At 31.8% G+C, this 18,976-nt stretch overlaps 2 protein-coding genes across 4 annotated transcripts in view; both read left to right on the top strand.

Annotated features, from left to right (window-relative positions):
- Positions 1 to 18,976, top strand: part of LOC130896809 (fat-like cadherin-related tumor suppressor homolog) — a 418,340-nt gene that overhangs the window by 186,015 nt on the left and 213,349 nt on the right. The gene's annotated exons all lie outside the window — the stretch shown is intronic.
- LOC130896810 (uncharacterized) lies at positions 1,709 to 2,599 on the top strand. Its single transcript, XM_057805129.1, has one exon. It carries the CDS (start codon positions 1,788 to 1,790, stop codon positions 2,436 to 2,438), a length of 651 nt encoding a protein of 216 aa, XP_057661112.1. The 5' UTR covers positions 1,709 to 1,787; the 3' UTR covers positions 2,439 to 2,599.

Genomic DNA, 18,976 nt, shown 5'->3' with positions numbered 1-18,976 from the left:
TTTTCGATTAAATAAATCAATTCGACTTTCCGCAATTTATTCCTAATTATGAAACATTTTTATGGTTTGTTGGATTTTTGATATATTTTTCAATTATTTTAATTGTCTTATTGATTTTTGGTTCATATTTCAACAAATAAATTCGAATTTTTCAATGGGTTCCTAATTATATAGATTTTGATTGCGTCAGGTTTATTTTTGAAAAAATTAATTCTGATTTTTGCATTTTTTCTAGTTATCATAAATTTTTATTATTTGATTGATTTTTGGTCCATTTCTTAATAAATTAAGCCAGATTTCTCATGATTCTCGAATTTTCATCTATGTTTATTATTTTATCAATTTTTTATGTATTTCAATAAATAAATTTGAATTTCTTTGGTTTGTTCTTAATTTTGAAACATTTTTATGGTTTGTTTGATTATTGGTCTATTTTTTAATTATTGAACTCGGATTTTTCTCAGTTTGAATTTTTCACGTATATTTATTATTTTAAATTTCTTTAATTTCTTAGACCTTTTGACATATTAATGCATCTAAATGTTCTTGGTTTTAGGTCTCTTCTGTTTTAAAATTAGTATTTTCTTAGATATTGATAAAAAATTGACATTCTTTATCAAAATATCATATTTCGACGTCGAAATCTGAATTTATTATCAACCTCTAAAAAATCATTGAAAAAAACTAATTTTAAAACAGATGAGGCCTAAAATCAAGAACATTTTGAAGCATTTATTATTTTATATATTTTTTAATGTATTTTAATGAATTATGAATCTCTTAATTTATTTTTAATTATGATAACTTTTTTGTTTTTGGTATATTTCTGAAAAAATAAATAATACTTTATCCAATTTTATCTAATTCTCATACATTTTGATTGTTTTAATGATTTTTGGTCCATTTTTTAATAAATAATTTTATGGTTCTCGAATTTCCATGAATTTTTATTATTTTATCGATTTTTCATGTACTGTAATAAATAAATTAGAATTTCTTTAATTTGATTTTACTTGCGAAAAATTTTTATGTTTTTTTTTTAAAAATTTTTGGTCTATATTTTAATTAATGAACTCGGATTTTCTCAGTTTTCAAGTGTTTTGTTAGATTTCTGAAAACATTCGTCTAATTTTTTCTAATTTTCATATTTTTATTGTTTTATTGATTTTTGTGATAATAATTTAGTATCCAATTTGATACATAACATAAAATAAATAAAAAAGCTTTCAGTTCATACAAAAATTGGTATAATTTGTGGCTTAGCTAAAATTTATTTCTTTCATAACTTTTTCTATTTTCTATTTGTTCAAATTTTAGTCAAAGCTGGTATTTCTTTTTAAAAAAACAAACTATGAAGAATGCGTCGAATTATGTTTTTAGTTGTATCATTTCTACAATTCCTGGACGATCTTGGCGATAGTTGGAAAAGACAATTATTCCAATTCTTTCCAATTTTAAATACAATTCACCTTTGTCTCTGGTGTATCATCTGATATATGTTTGTAGACGTTTAACGCCTTAAATTAGAGAGCTCGTTTTTTGGGGGGACACTGTTTGTTCACAATTTATACAATATAATGTGTGTCAAAAGTGCTGTGTAAAACCGGCTGTTATTTGACCAATCAGGTATCTACAGAGTAGCCAACTCAAATTTCAAATCAGTCCTCTTAGTTTTTTATTTTTATTTTTCTATGTGTTTATATTGCGTCCTATGTAATTATAACTATCAGAATAATCTGTCAATTTCAAAAAAAAATATTATTTGTCAAAATTAGCTATGTAGAAAAATGCATACAGATCTTCACCCTTTCTGGACGGATCCATATGACGATATAGCAGATATTTCTCTACGTACGGAGGATACTGTCGAAGTAGAAAAAGAAAATCATGATACGACCAAAGCTAGTTACATAAAATTTATCAAGTCCATCATAAACCAACTTATCATCACTCATCAACTGGCCTGTAAAATGGAAGTGAATTTTCAGAATGCCGTATTCGGTTTAGATACAAAATCCATTCCTAAGAACGTAAAAGATTTCAACTACGACTGGCTTCCGACTGAAGAATCATTATTGGCATTGGAAACGCAAGAAGATAAAATCGAAGATATTTTACCTAAAATTTACACTCAACTTCAAACGATGTCTGTAGGTCTGGAGGTAATATTCGAAAATGAGAATCACACTCAATTCAACAGATTAAAAACTTATATTAGATCGGTTCTTTGTGAAATGTATATCGCTATGAAGGATTGTCACTTGCAATTACCCCCCGATGTTTCACGATCGGTTATGCCGAATGAGATTCGAGGTATGAAAGGAAAAGCAGAAATTAAAATTAGAAATTGGATCTTTTTTAGAAATTTCATTGATATTTCCAAATGTATTATTGATGTTTTAAAAATATTTTTAGTACATATAACTAATATCAATTAAAATCTGTTCTGTTTAATCTTTGTCTTTGATATTATTTGTAATCGCTTTTCGTCTAGAAGATTAAGTAAAATCCTGAGTTAAATAAGAAAGTTTATCACCTAAGTGCAATTGAGATCTATAATAAACTTTTTTTGCGGTGATGACATGATTCCCTACTTGTTAAATGCAAAAACACATTTTTGAATACATAAAGTAAAACTCAAACTTTGTTAAGTACACGTATGTACGTTTGTAGATTGAAAGTATTCAGAAATATTTAGAATACATATTATAAGAACTGCTAAATGTACAAAATCTTTGAAATACAATGGAAAAAGTAACGCCATGGAATAGTACAAGTTTTCGTGTTCCAATTCTGTTTAGTTGCCTCTAAACACTTCTCTCCCCACCAACTAGTAATTTTATTCCTCAACTGTACAGATTTAAACTCAAAAATACTAATCTTTCTTCGACATTTCCTATTATCGACACCATACATACCATCTACAATAAATATGGATGTTAAGACTTGTAAAACAAACATTACTTCAAAAAAAATTATCGATTTAATTCATTCATACCAACGTCTCCGAAACTAACTCTGAGGTTGTTGCGTAGTCACTCCAAACTCATAAGTTTCTTCCGCTTACCTTCGACATACTTTATACATGCTCCTTCAAAAACCTTTGAGTCAGTCAATTAAAACCATTTTCAGTCCAAAACATATATAACATCGATCAAATTCTCATTATTCATATTATAACAATTTTTATCATCTAGTGGTACATTAGAATCATGGGAAACGAATCATCATATCGCCACTCCAAAGAAACTCGAACAACTATTCAAAAAGCTCAGTCGAGCTGAGCAATATTAAGATAGTACCACACAAAATCCATTCAGCTACTTCTCACACCTCCTTCAATCTCTTAAGTAAGAGATAAGCTGTGGCAATAAAATGTTTCCGTATTAACCTCGGGGGTTAATTATAATTCAATTTGGTTTTATTGTTTTCAAAATAATCTCCATGGAGATCAATACACTTCTGCATGCGTTGGAACCAACTTTCGAAACATTTTTTCCATTTAGAATGTGATTTGAAAGCACCTCTTCAGATCTAGAGAAACGTTGACGTCGCAATTTATTCGTAATCTGCGAGAATAAGAAGAAATCGTTGGGTGAAAAACAAGAATTTTACAGCAGATGCCCCATCAATTTAATGTTTTAACTGTTCAAAAACGTTTTTGTTTAAAGCAAAGTGCGAGAACTCGCATTCTTCTTCTGGGATTGGTTTCCCCGATTTTTTCGAACACTCCTGGCAAAAAAATGCTGATATACTATTCAGAATTGATCGTTTAACGTTGCTCTAGTGGACCAGATGACTATTTGCTTCGAGGTGCTTCGTACGAGGTCAATTTTATTAGGATTTGGCTCGTATAGAAAGACCCATACAGTCCAATGCGAACAAATCTTTTTGACAGCCAAGTGTTCATGCGATATTGAATGTATGCGAGTGGAACTAATGCCTCAATCCCCCGATATGCCATAAGTTGCATAGCTTCGATGATTTCTGGCCGATTTTGAACGACGAAATTAATCCTATAGTGAAGTACGACCACGATTGAATTCGTAAAACCAGCTCGGTGGCTTGAGATGGTGCTTCATCACTTAAAGTCGAAACGTTTTGATCGGTACACTGCTGTTTAATCCACGTCGAAAGTCATAGAAAATAATCGCTCGAAAATATTCGCTATTTAATACCATTTTTTGAGCAAGATGATTGTTGCAAGTATCTGTAAACAACTCGAATAACACTCGTATGACAACAAGTCAAAATGTCAAACTTTAAGATGGTAAAGTCAGATTTGATATTCACATCAGTGTTGCCATATCTCAAAACTTAGTAGAGATCAAGTCTTGAGGTTCCTACTGTACCACAAAATATAATCCAATATAATTGAAGTATTGTATTAGTCTTTTATTTTTTCATATGTTTTGTTCCTAAACCAATGACCAGTGTAAACTGCAATAGAAAAAAAATAATTCAATATATCTTAACTTCGTTTATGACCTTCACAGTATTTTGGATTTGCATGGGATTTTGGCACACTGTTGTAACATAACTTTCTATGCGTTATTTAGAATGACTTTTTTCATTTTTATCATCTCAACCTCCACAAATTTATGCCCGGTTTTTTCTTATTTAAATAATTGTTAGCTACAAAGCTTCAATTGACGGATAAATGTTTACTGTTGGTTTGAATGTGAACTAGTATTTTATTACTGTATAAAAAATGTATCCTTTGAATTAAATGGGAGGAAATGCTGTGAAAAACACTTGAAAAGTGTAATTTTCCTTTGAAATTTATATAAAATTCAATTTTTGATATATTTTTAAAAACAACTTGTAGGATGCATCCCTCAATTCATAAATTAATTAAATTATTAGAGGATTTAGTTTAATTTTATTACTATAAAAACATTCATCAGTTTTTATGCCTTTATTTTCATTATAACTTGTTTAATTTACATTCTAATGACTTGAAATTGAGTTTATTTATTGAAGTCTTTAAAAAATTTCTTGCATAGTTTTCTTTGGAACCTCTAATTTATTTTTATTCCCATTTTATGTAGTAAACCGACATTTTATGTAGATTAAATTTTCTTTTTAACATTTTTAATTGTGGAATCTTAATTTTCTGGAAATACTATTTACAAACTTAATTTCTTTACATAAAGAAAATTTTACATCAAAAATAAATGATTGGATACTTTTTTTATTATAATATATTGTGCTACTTTCTACTCTTTTCTTTAAGTTTCTAATCGTATGGGTAGATTAGAATTTCTTAAAAAAAACCTCCCATTCACTATATTATGAATCCTAAAGTGAAAAATATCCTGATAATAAACTTACTCCAATTCAATTAACTGTGCATTCCCTTTGTTGATTATCCTTTGTAATTTTATCCATAAAGTTGCCGTCCTCGATAAAATTTATTGAGGAAAATATAAATTATTCAAACTTTCGCATTAAGGGCCAGAAAATGGGATAGAACTTTGTTGCTTTTATGATAAAAGTGATGTTGGGAGTTTGAAAACCACACTAATTACAAAATAAGGTTTTTAATATCTTTACCAAAAAGAACAAATTCATCATTCTTAAATGCCCCTATAGATCATGAAAAACTTTTAATTTCGAACAATATTCTCTTGGAATTTTGACAGTACAGTAAGCTAGCAGCTTATCGTCATGTTATTGGTCTGAGCGAGCTACTTCGTTAACACACTAAATGCGTAATACAAATACAATTTCAAACTTCCCTTCCTAAAAAAAAACGGTGCATTCCGGATTCCGGAAAGCTTCCTACCAACCTACCAGTCGTTTTTGCTTCTCGCTCTACTTCCATGGGTTCAGTGGAAGTGTCAGGTTATCGTCTCCTTTTCTTTGGGGTATATACTTTACTCCTTCCTCTTTCTGTTTTGTCGTTCTCATTAGGAAACTCAAAGACTGGATGCAGTTGTTAAAGCTGTCTCTACTCGAAATCTTTTTTTCTTACTGCTGATTTTGCTAGAATCTGTCAATACTCTAAAATAGATGTAGGGGCTCGTCACCAGCACTTCAAATCTTGTTCTGGTTCTATGATTTCTCCTATGTTCTTTTGGTTCGAGTCTGCTGGGTGTTGATGTACCAAGGGACGTTCACTTCTTGCTTTAGATGTTTTAATGAGCCTGAAGCTTCTTGTTATGACTTTTGGAAGTCTACAGATGCAAATTGCACGAAGTGGATAAAAATAGTTTCGATGAGGCGAAGTTTGGTCTCCAGCTCCAACTTGAATCGCCAAAGTTGTCTTTGAACGTCAATCTTTGGTCCATTATGATTCCTATCTTCCTATTCTCTCCTATAATGAAGAAAGCTGATCTTCTACTTCGTCGACTCTGTCCGTGTTTTCCTGAAGTTTCGTCTCCGTAGAGGGCCATCAGGTTGTTGTCCCTCTTGGAAATATCCGTCGTGTAGATGTTGTCGAAAATCGGATGCAGAGCCGTGTATTGTGGTAATTCCGCCTGTATTTAGTTGCTCAGCAGCTTTGTCAGGGCTCTGCCTTTGCTCATTTTAAAAATCTTCGTGTCTGACATGGTGGATTTTGTTTTAATACCGATAAATTCTATACTAATGAGTAGACGAGAGTTGCTACTTAAGTTTTGAGATATGGCAACACGGAGATTTTCGTGAGATGATTTTTCATGACTTCTCAATACTTGAGTAGCAACTAGCAACCCTTGTATATTCAAAAATTTACATTTGAGATTTACCAAAGTATGGTAAGTGGTAGATTCCAATCCATTTTTCTATTTTTTCAGTGTAGTTTGATGGGTATAAATAACAATCGTTTCTTTTAAATAATCTATTTCCATCGTGCTGAAAAAATCGTGATTAATATGAACATTGAAATTGAAAATGAACACACATAAATATTACATGTTTTATAGTTTGATATTTAAACGTTCCAAATTTTATAGGTTCACCATATTAGTACATTTTTATTACTTCCGTGAAAGTTTAATGGCTGCACAGTTGAAATGCATCATAAAAATGAAATTTTCTTAAGCCAAATAATTAATAAAATGTTCTATTTGAATTGCAGAGTGCAAAATCCAATTCTTGCATCACAAATTTCTTCCATGTTTCTATGTTATTATTGATTCTATTTGATAGTTGAATTGGAAACAGTACTAGAAGTATTTATGTGAAAAATCCTTCAGGAGGTCAGCCGCTTTTTATTTCATAACTTCCACTAATTCAAATCTTGTTTCTTCCATAGTAGATTTCACTTTAGGTAAAAGATAAAAATCTCACAGGGCAAGATCAAGTAAATAAGCGGAATACTGTGTTGTTCATTTTGGGTAGGAACTTCTTCACAAGCAAGACGAAATTATCCGGTGGATTTTCTTGATGAAATATCCATCACTGTGTAGTTTTGAACTTATTTTTTACGAAGTTTAAAAAGAACGTGAATGTAGTAATACTGGTTAATAGTTTGAGCTTAAATAGGTACAAATCGCTATTAATTTCAATATAGTTAAGGGATTCTATTTTTTGCTCTCTGCTGATGTGCTGGTAGTAATTTGTATGGCCTATACTGGTTCTTTTTCAATCTATGTATAACTTATTTCACTTGACACTTCTTTTAACCCATTTCTGGTAGTTTTAAAACAATTTGTATGGTTGTTTTCAAATGAAACGCAACTCCAACATTTATCAAAATTTAGTTAATTCAAATAAAGCAATTTGTCAAATTCTTGACTCTTATTTCCTAATAAGTTACGCTTCTTTCTCTTATAACTTTTAGAGACTCTCGAGTGTTACAAAAGTCGGCATAAATTATAATAAAATAAATTATTAAAAGAAATTACAAAAAGTTTTACTGTGAGTGTTCAAATTGATGCTTATCTTGATCAATGCATTTACGGTAACGTTTCTAAACGGAGAGGCAAGTCTTCCAAAGAATGTCAAATTGTCAGCGAAGGATTTTAAATTCTTCAATTGCAGTTTGGACGTCGCGATCCTTGAAAAGGCCCCTCGAGAAGAAATCACAGGAATCCCCGTGTGCCTATCCATTGGATGTTCGCAGGGTTGGATCGTTGTCCATTTGCCCACGTAAATCTTCGAGTATTTCCAGATAACTTGGGCCCGTCACAAAAAAATACGGACCCGTGAGACCTCCCGCATGGATACCTGCCCATACACACATCCCAGGCAGGTTTAATTCTTCTTTAATGAAGACGTGAGGATTCTGTTCATAACGTTCAGCTTAGATGTTGTTTCATCCGATCACAAAGTGCGTGAAGGGTAAAGAACGATTGATATTTGAAGTTCTCCCGATAGTCGCACAGCAGATTTGTTCGGCTGCTCAACTAAAACCAGCGTCGGGAATTTTTCTTGAAATTAAAACGGTTTACTCGACGAGCACGTGTCATCATGAAACAGACAACTGTCTGAAGCATGCTTCGTTTTAATCTCATTCGACAGCGTTGCCAGATTTATGAGCATTGCCCGACTTATGACGATTTTTCGAGAAAGTTGCCAGATTTATGAACGCCGACCTCTGTATATTTGAACTTATATTTTAATTTGTTACTTCTTAGACGTTTTTATATAAATTTCGAGATGATTTGAAATTTCAATCAAAGGAAACTTAAAATCAAGACAAATCATTACGAAATAGATAATTTTATTTTAGACAAACTTATACATATTCGAAAAAATGTTGCACTCAATAGTTTGTCCCCTCTTTTTATATATTTAACATGTTTTTGAAATGATTTTTTCATCATTCCATGAAGTTATTAAATAAAACTTTGCTTAACATCATTAGTTACAAATTTATGGTTAAATCCTTTTAAAAAACCCTGTACTTTGTCTGACATTGAAATCTTATGAATTAATCATTAAGATAAATAATAATTTTTGCTAGAACTTGTTAGAAACCGTATTATAAAATGACGTAATTCGTATTATAGTCTCGTATATCAACACATTATAGTCCAAAACTACTTCTTGAGCGTTACAAAGTTTCCTCCAACATATTCAATCATGTCGGACTTCCAGCATTCTTTTGTACTCTAGTTAGTAGAATCGTGAACATCCCAGAATTATGTAATAAAACGTGCACGTTCATATCATCTCAAGCTCGAAATTTATAACTCAAGACCTGAAACCTTTGTAGACAGTTTCGCTATAAAAAAAAACACGAAATGCGTGCATAAATGACTAACTTTTATTATGTAGGTGGGTATAAGAGCTTTTTGTCTTTATATATAGTTAGCACGACAAAACAATGCTGTTATCTCTTGTCGACGATCAGAAACAATTTATCCGCGTCATCTTACTATTATTTGATCAACAAACAAAGTTACGGCAAGAAATTTTGAAAACAAGGGTGCTTCATAAAGTTACTTTCACTTGAAGGAGGATGAATTTAACGAACTTTACATTTTCATACCTCTAATTTATTTCTCTAAATACTAGGTAGTTACAAGCAATAATTAACTAATATATGTAATTGAAATATCTCGTATAGTGAACACACTATTGACAATTACCACTAAACCGACAATCAAAATAACAGTCAACTGTTTAAAAAGATTAGAGCTTAATTACAGAATCGTGCGTCGGGCTGTGTAGTAGCTATGAAATCAATAGTTGCTAAGTTTTTTGGACAACATTCACAAAACATATCCAGGAGACTTTTCCCAGCTTTCCTTCAAAGATTTTTTCCTTCATTAGCTTCCGTATTTGTGAACCAATAAATATTCAATCTTTCATTTTTGCCTTTCCGAGTTTTGGAAATTCCTCTTTCAGGTATAAGTCATCTTTAGGCAAATTTTCAAATTTTTTCAAGAAGGAACTTTGTCATAACCATGGGCAATCGGTACTGAAGGACAATCTCAACTTTGATCATATTCGAAACTCAATAAATTCATCACTACAGAATTGTTATTATAATAGACAATCATTTGCTTTAGAAAAGTGAGAGTAAGTTCCAGACGTTTAATCTAGACCCCAAAAGCTCAGTTTGTTTTTAAACCAATTCAAGTCACGTACTGAATCGTTTAAATCACTTTGTATCAATAAATGCGGTTCTTTTGAAGTGATGGTTCATAACTTGGGTCATTCTTTTGAGATAATGAGTTGACTAAGAACAAATTCCGGACTAGAAACAGAATCCTGACTTTCTGCTTTGGCACAGGCAGTTCGGCAGGATTGGTCTGTTGGCCGATGATAAGTTTGGGTACTGGACAGTGTGTTTGGACTTGCTTGTGACGCCTTTTGCTTGAATCAAACAAAAATAAAAATCACCTACACCATTTTTTGGTTCCGTCCAAATCATTGGTATACCAAAAGGCAAATGTCTGCCACAACGTATATGTGGAACCCAGGATTGATATTGGTGGTCCACAGGAAAACGGAAATATACAGCACAGCACTTTTCAATTAATGGCGTAAAGTTAATTCCCCATACACATAACAACTTCGCGGCATATTTACAAAGTAAAAAACGTTACTTAGTTAAATGCAGCCGTTATACAGTGGCCTAAATCAATTTATTCAAAAAAAAAACAAGCAAATGAGGTCAGAAAAGAATATAGAGCTGTTACAAAAAACTGGATGTGACTGAAACAAAATTTTTTTGAATGGGAGTACATCAAAACAAATAAAAATCATCACAAAAACAGTGTGAATGTATTATTCTTCAAAACTCAAATATTAATCTATGATTTCTCAATCATTTTTTTTATTTTTCATAATTCAGCTTCTTAAATATTTTATACAATTACTTTCTATCCTCAAAATGAAAAATAACCTCAATTTATCCAAAATTTCCTCGTACTTAATTTAACGCCATTATAATTTCCGATCCTCGAGAAATCTTACTTCAAACAAAACGATCTCAGTTAAATCTTTATATATTTTAAGGATTTACGCTCAACCAATCATCAGGGAAACTTAACGGATGATTTCTTACTATCTGTCTCTTTCAAAAGCAACATGAAATAATATAAAGATTAGTAATTACTGTAAGGAATTTCATTACAAACTTTCTTATACAGGGTAATTCACCTGTATTCATAACTAGTAGGCAAACGCTGACATTTTTCAAAATTTTTTTATTATAGCTTTATAAACATCAATTACGACTACCATCTGTAGTTAAACAAATAAAAAATACGAATTTTGCATGAAATGCAGTTGATTTGTTCGAAGTTTTCAATTTAAAATAAAATATAAGGTCAACTTTGAAAGATGGATCATGTAACTATATATTGCAGTTCTCAAGATATTCCATTTTTTAGGGAAAAAATTTGGCGTAATTCAGAAGTTGTTAAAATATTGAAGGTCACTTTGGTCAAATCAAAACATTCTTTACTTTCAAATAGAAAACCCTGTCAAGCTCCGGGCCAATAAATTTTTTTATATATTTTGTAAACTAACGAATGAAGTTTGCAGATTTACTATTTATGTTAAAATTTTTGAGATATGAACAGTATTCTAAACGCATCACACTGTATGCAGATTCTTTTCAAGTAGATGTGAGGTAAACCCTCATTAACTAAATATTTCAACTAACCCCAATGTACAGTTAAGATGAATCCCATGACTTTCTTGGCTACAAATGACCTTAGCGAGCTTTAAATCATTTCAGACGTTTTATATTTTGTACCTGATTCGATCTTTCAGTCTTGAGAGAGTTTGAGGGGAACCCTCATTAACTAAATACTTCAACTAACCCCAATGTACAGTTAAAATAAATCCCATGACTTTCTTGGCTACAAATGACCTTAGCGAGTTTTAAATCATTTCAGACGTTTTATATTTAGTACCTGATTCGATCTTTCAATCTTGAGAGAGTTTGAGGGGAACCCTCATTAACTAAATACTTCAACTAACCCCAATGTACAGTTAAGATGAATCCCATGACTTTCTTGGCTACAAATGACCTTAGCGAGCTTTAAATCATTTCAGACGTTTTATATTTAGTACCTGATTCCATCTTTCAATCTTGAGAGAGTTTGAGGCGAACCCTCATTAACTAAATACTTCAACTAACCCCAATGTACAGTTAAAATAAATCCCATGACATTCTTGGCTACAAATGACCTTAGCGAGTTTTAAATCATTTCAGACGTTTTATATTTTGTACCTGATTCGATCTTTCAGTCTTGAGAGAGTTTGAGGGGAACCCTCATTAACTAAATACTTCAATTAACCCCAATGTACAGTTAAAATAAATCCCATGACTTTCTTGGCTACAAATGACCTTAGCGAGCTTTAAATCATTTCAGACGTTTTATATTTAGTACCTGATTCCATCTTTCAATCTTGAGAGAGTTTGAGGCGAACCCTCATTAACTAAATACTTCAACTAACCCCAATGTACAGTTAAAATAAATCCCATGACATTCTTGGCTACAAATGACCTTAGCGAGTTTTAAATCATTTCAGACGTTTTATATTTTGTACCTGATTCGATCTTTCAGTCTTGAGAGAGTTTGAGGGGAACCCTCATTAACTAAATACTTCAATTAACCCCAATGTACAGTTAAAATAAATCCCATGACTTTCTTGGCTACAAATGACCTTAGCGAGTTTTAAATCATTTCAGACGTTTTATATTTAGTACCTGATTCGATCTTTCAGTCTTGAGAGAGTTTGAGGGGAACCCTCATTAACTAAATACTTCAACTAACCCCAATGTACAGTTAAGATGAATCCCATGACTTTCTTGGCTACAAATGACCTTAGCGAGCTTTAAATCATTTCAGACGTTTTATATTTAGTACCTGATTCCATCTTTCAATCTTGAGAGAGTTTGAGGCGAACCCTCATTAACTAAATACTTCAACTAACCCCAATGTACAGTTAAAATAAATCCCATGACATTCTTGGCTACAAATGACCTTAGCGAGTTTTAAATCATTTCAGACGTTTTATATTTTGTACCTGATTCGATCTTTCAGTCTTGAGAGAGTTTGAGGGGAACCCTCATTAACTAAATACTTCAATTAACCCCAATGTACAGTTAAAATAAATCCCATGACTTTCTTGGCTACAAATGACCTTAGCGAGTTTTAAATCATTTCAGACGTTTTATATTTAGTACCTGATTCGATCTTTCAGTCTTGAGAGAGTTTGAGGGGAACCCTCATTAACTAAATACTTCAACTAACCCCAATGTACAGTTAAAATAAATCCCATGACTTTCTTGGCTACAAATGACCTTAGCGAGTTTTAAATCATTTCAGACGTTTTATATTTAGTACCTGATTCGATCTTTCAATCTTGAGAGAGTTTGAGGGGAACCCTCATTAACTAAATACTTCAACTAACCCCAATGTACAGTTAAAATAAATCCCATGACTTTCTTGGCTACAAATGACCTTAGCGAGTTTTAAATCATTTCAGACGTTTTATATTTAGTACCTGATTCGATCTTTCAATCTTGAGAGAGTTTGAGGGGAACCCTCATTAACTAAATACTTCAACTAACCCCAATGTACAGTTAAAATAAATCCCATGACTTTCTTGGCTACAAATGACCTTAGCGAGTTTTAAATCATTTCAGACATTTTATTTTTTGTACCTGATTCGATCTTTTAATTTTGAGAGAGTTTGAGGTGAACCCTCATTAACTAAATACTTCAACTAACCCCAATGTACAGTTAAAATAAATCCCAAGACTTTCTTGGCTACAAATGACCTTAGCGAGTTTTAAATCATTTCAGACGTTTTATATTTAGTACCTGATTCGATCTTTCAGTCTTGAGAGAGTTTGAGGGGAACCCTCATTAACTAAATACTTCAATTAACCCCAATGTACAGTTAAAATAAATCCCATGACTTTCTTGGCTACAAATGACCTTAGCGAGTTTTAAATCATTTCAGACGTTTTATATTTAGTACCTGATTCGATCTTTCAGTCTTGAGAGAGTTTGAGGGGAACCCTCATTAACTAAATACTTCAACTAACCCCAATGTACAGTTAAAATAAATCCCATGACTTTCTTGGCTACAAATGACCTTAGCGAGCTTTAAATCATTTCAGACATTTTATTTTTTGTACCTGATTCGATCTTTTAATTTTGAGAGAGTTTGAGGTGAACCCTCATTAACTAAATACTTCAATTAACCCCAATGTACAGTTAAAATAAATCCCATGACTTTCTTGGCTACAAATGACCTTAGCGAGCTTTAAATCATTTCAGACGTTTTATATTTAGTACCTGATTCGATCTTTCAGTCTTGAGAGAGTTTGAGGGGAACCCTCATTAACTAAATACTTCAACTAACCCCAATGTACAGTTAAAATAAATCCCATGACTTTCTTGGCTACAAATGACCTTAGCGAGCTTTAAATCATTTCAGACATTTTATTTTTTGTACCTGATTCGATCTTTTAATTTTGAGAGAGTTTGAGGTGAACCCTCATTAACTAAATACTTCAATTAACCCCAATGTACAGTTAAAATAAATCCCATGACTTTCTTGGCTACAAATGACCTTAGCGAGCTTTAAATCATTTCAGACGTTTTATATTTAGTACCTGATTCGATCTTTCAGTCTTGAGAGAGTTTGAGGGGAACCCTCATTAACTAAATACTTCAATTAACCCCAATGTACAGTTAAAATAAATCCCATGACTTTCTTGGCTACAAATGACCTTAGCGAGTTTTAAATCATTTCAGACGTTTTATATTTAGTACCTGATTCGATCTTTCAGTCTTGAGAGAGTTTGAGGGGAACCCTCATTAACTAAATACTTCAACTAACCCCAATGTACAGTTAAGATGAATCCCATGACTTTCTTGGCTACAAATGACCTTAGCGAGCTTTAAATCATTTCAGACGTTTTATATTTAGTACCTGATTCCATCTTTCAATCTTGAGAGAGTTTGAGGCGAACCCTCATTAACTAAATACTTCAACTAACCCCAATGTACAGTTAAAATAAATCCCATGACATTCTTGGCTACAAATGACCTTAGCGAGTTTTAAATCATTTCAGACGTTTTATATTTTGTACCTGATTCGATCTTTCAGTCTTGAGAGAGTTTGAGGGGAACCCTCATTAACTAAATACTTCAATTAACCCCAATGTACAGTTAAAATAAATCCCATGACTTTCTTGGCTACAAATGACCTTAGCGAGTTTTAAATCATTTCAGACGTTTTATATTTAGTACCTGATTCGATCTTTCAGTCTTGAGAGAGTTTGAGGGGAACCCTCATTAACTAAATACTTCAACTAACCCCAATGTACAGTTAAAATAAATCCCATGACTTTCTTGGCTACAAATGACCTTAGCGAGTTTTAAATCATTTCAGACGTTTTATATTTAGTACCTGATTCGATCTTTCAATCTTGAGAGAGTTTGAGGGGAACCCTCATTAACTAAATACTTCAACTAACCCCAATGTACAGTTAAAATAAATCCCATGACTTTCTTGGCTACAAATGACCTTAGCGAGTTTTAAATCATTTCAGACGTTTTATATTTAGTACCTGATTCGATCTTTCAATCTTGAGAGAGTTTGAGGGGAACCCTCATTAACTAAATACTTCAACTAACCCCAATGTACAGTTAAAATAAATCCCATGACTTTCTTGGCTACAAATGACCTTAGCGAGTTTTAAATCATTTCAGACATTTTATTTTTTGTACCTGATTCGATCTTTTAATTTTGAGAGAGTTTGAGGTGAACCCTCATTAACTAAATACTTCAACTAACCCCAATGTACAGTTAAAATAAATCCCAAGACTTTCTTGGCTACAAATGACCTTAGCGAGTTTTAAATCATTTCAGACGTTTTATATTTAGTACCTGATTCGATCTTTCAATCTTGAGAGAGTTTGAGGGGAACCCTCATTAACTAAATACTTCAACTAACCCCAATGTACAGTTAAAATAAATCCCATGACTTTCTTGGCTACAAATGACCTTAGCGAGTTTTAAATCATTTCAGACGTTTTATATTTAGTACCTGATTCGATCTTTCAATCTTGAGAGAGTTTGAGGGGAACCCTCATTAACTAAATACTTCAACTAACCCCAATGTACAGTTAAAATAAATCCCATGACTTTCTTGGCTACAAATGACCTTAGCGAGTTTTAAATCATTTCAGACATTTTATTTTTTGTACCTGATTCGATCTTTTAATTTTGAGAGAGTTTGAGGTGAACCCTCATTAACTAAATACTTCAACTAATCCCAAAGTACAGTTAAGATGAATCCCATAACTTCACTGGCTACTCAATATAACCTCTATAGTAAAATTGTTTTCTATTATCATTTAATCAGATATACCTCATTTCCAAAACTGGCGTAAGGCACCTTAATGAATTATTAGTAATAAGAAAAATACATAATTTTTGGTTTACAACCTCAGAACGGTTAGGTATATTACACAAATATTAACTGCACAAACTTTTTGAATTTGCCTCCAATGACGAGTCTGAATTATTTCTTGGCTCATACCGATAAACTAACAAAAATAGTCCAACATTGATCGTACTTTTCGTAGATATACAATCATCAATGTTCGACAAATTTGGTGATAATTGAATACTTAGAATGCGCCTAGCGAAGAAAAAAATTCAAATTGCCACTCGGCTTACAAAAACACATGTTATTATACCAAAATGGAATCTTTGGATCATAAATATACAAAGCAGTAATGAACGATTTATAAATTTTAATTATAGTCAGGGGTATTTTGAATCAGACCATCGTCCCGTTCGAATTTCACTTTATGCCTAGAGGTAATGAGGCACCAGCATATTTCTATTCTATAATAAACCAGCAGCGGATTCAATAAAAACCTTTTCATCGTAAAAGAACAGATGGAAATTATGATGCTCATGATTTCAAAATCCTGAGCGTCGGAATATAATCGAAGAGATCTTTCACAATGGTAATTATAAGTATTAATTATCAATTGAAATCATTGACCTATAAACGCTGGGGACAGTTGCTAAAGGCATTTCGTTTGGACTAATTTGACTAAATATTCCCCAGAATAATCAAATATAGAATGTTAACTTTGATGTTTTTATTTGAGTGAAATAATTAATTACCGAGAATATCTTAATAAAAAAGTTTCATACAAAATACAATTCAACTCTACAACTGGTTTTACTTTTTCAACTCCAAAGACACGCTACATTTCTCAAGACAAAAGAAGACATAAAAATGGAAACATCAATAAAGTTTTTCGGTATATTATTTGACCACATACTAAGCTGGAACCATCATATTAGAAAACTTGCAACTAGCTAGCAACAAACTACTAACATTGTATCGATGATTCGCGATGTCGAGGATATCGAAAAAAATAATCAACGTTTATTGGGCTTTCCGTATCCAGCTCAACTCACTTTTAACTTTGTTAATGGGTTTCTGGGTTATACCTAACTATCATGGTCTCATTTCTATCAATTACCAAACCAATCCAGCCTTTACAAATGCGGCAAAACAAGTTTTTGTAGATCGCTTTCGCCTTTATTTGTGTTCAAGGGTAGTAGTTTTTTGTGGCATATTTGTGCATGTTCTAATCTTCATCTTCACATATTCCAATTTATCTTTTAATACATCACTTTTTAAAACCATCTTAAGTGAAAAAATCAACTCGCCACACGGTTTTTTGCCTCGCACTCTGATCATTCTTCAGCCGACAATAATATTATTACATATAGTTTGCGGACGGATTTTCAAGTGAATTACACCAACCCTCTAACGGGGGTAGACGGAGATCCTGGTTTTGTTTGAATTACTTTTTTCAAAAATACCGTATACTTCACCTTGATAATAATATTTTCAATAAATCCTGAAAGTTCCATTAATTTATCGTTACCGGTTGATTTTTAATCAATTTTTCATTTGAAAGTATTTCAAATTTTCATTGTAAAAACTTTTAATGATTAAGTCGAAAAGGGGGGGTGGACTTGACGTGATCTTGCTTAATTGTTACTGAGCAGTTATCAACGATTTAGTCTCTGGCATTGATTTTGCACTAAAGTTTAATACCAATTTTTCAAAAATCCATAGACAAATGAAACGACCCGTCAGCTGATTACATTTACCCACCGGTCTACCAGACCTACAAGTGTTGAAAGGATCATAATATATGACAACGACCGGATTAACTCGATCAATTTTTGAATAACAATGAACGTGATCCGGGTTAGTTCCCGAACATTCGTATCATAATCGGGTTAATCCTTTAATAGTTTCCGAAAAGTCCTTAAGATAACATATTTCACAAAAAAACCAAATGATATTTATCGGTCTGGTATTAAACATTCAAACAATCGATTGAAATGAAACTTTTCAAACATTTACTCGTTTGAGTTTATATTAAAAACGCGACTTTACTTTCCGGGGTAATTTTATACTTTTACTTTATACCGCAGTCCCCTCGTTGTTTGGCTCTAGAATATTGAAAAATCATCCGATTTCCATGAATTTTTTTTAAATCTTCGTTTTTAGGGCGGATTTATGAAAAAAAATATGGGAAATATTTTATCTGGAGATTTCATATAGTTTTATGACTTTGAATGCGATCATAAACGCATAAAATCGTTCATAACTTTCTTACAAAGCATCAAACACAGTTCGTATAATTATTTTGTTAATTTACACAAAAAACGAACATTTTAGAAAAAAATCTTTATTCATTTTTAACCTCTAACAGTAATCCTCAGAAAAAGTTTCAATTTTTCAAAGTTAACTTTTAATATTGTACAGTTGATTACAATAAGTGATTTTAAAAATGTTTTTGTTTATATAACTTTAATGATTACTTAATAAAAAAGGTACAAACGATTATATGGTGCAATTTTAAGAGAAATTTTCATTATTTTTAATTATAAAAACATGATAAATCAACATTTTAATATAATTTTTTTCAATTTGTTCGTTTTTTTTGGGTAGATTATGAAAAATAATAAAATAACTTAATTTGATTATTTGGAAAAAAGTTATCAACAATTATATGTA

This window comes from Diorhabda carinulata, chromosome 7, assembly GCF_026250575.1.
Source record: "Diorhabda carinulata isolate Delta chromosome 7, icDioCari1.1, whole genome shotgun sequence".
Lineage (NCBI taxonomy): Eukaryota > Metazoa > Arthropoda > Insecta > Coleoptera > Chrysomelidae > Diorhabda > Diorhabda carinulata.
Note: the sequence above shows the minus strand (reverse complement) of the source record. Positions and strands in the feature narration are given on the sequence as shown.

What these genes read in the sequence shown, in the direction of transcription:
- LOC130896810 (XM_057805129.1), top strand. Translation starts at nt 1,788, where the DNA reads ATGCATACAGATCTTCACCCTTTCTGGACGGATCCATATGACGATATA.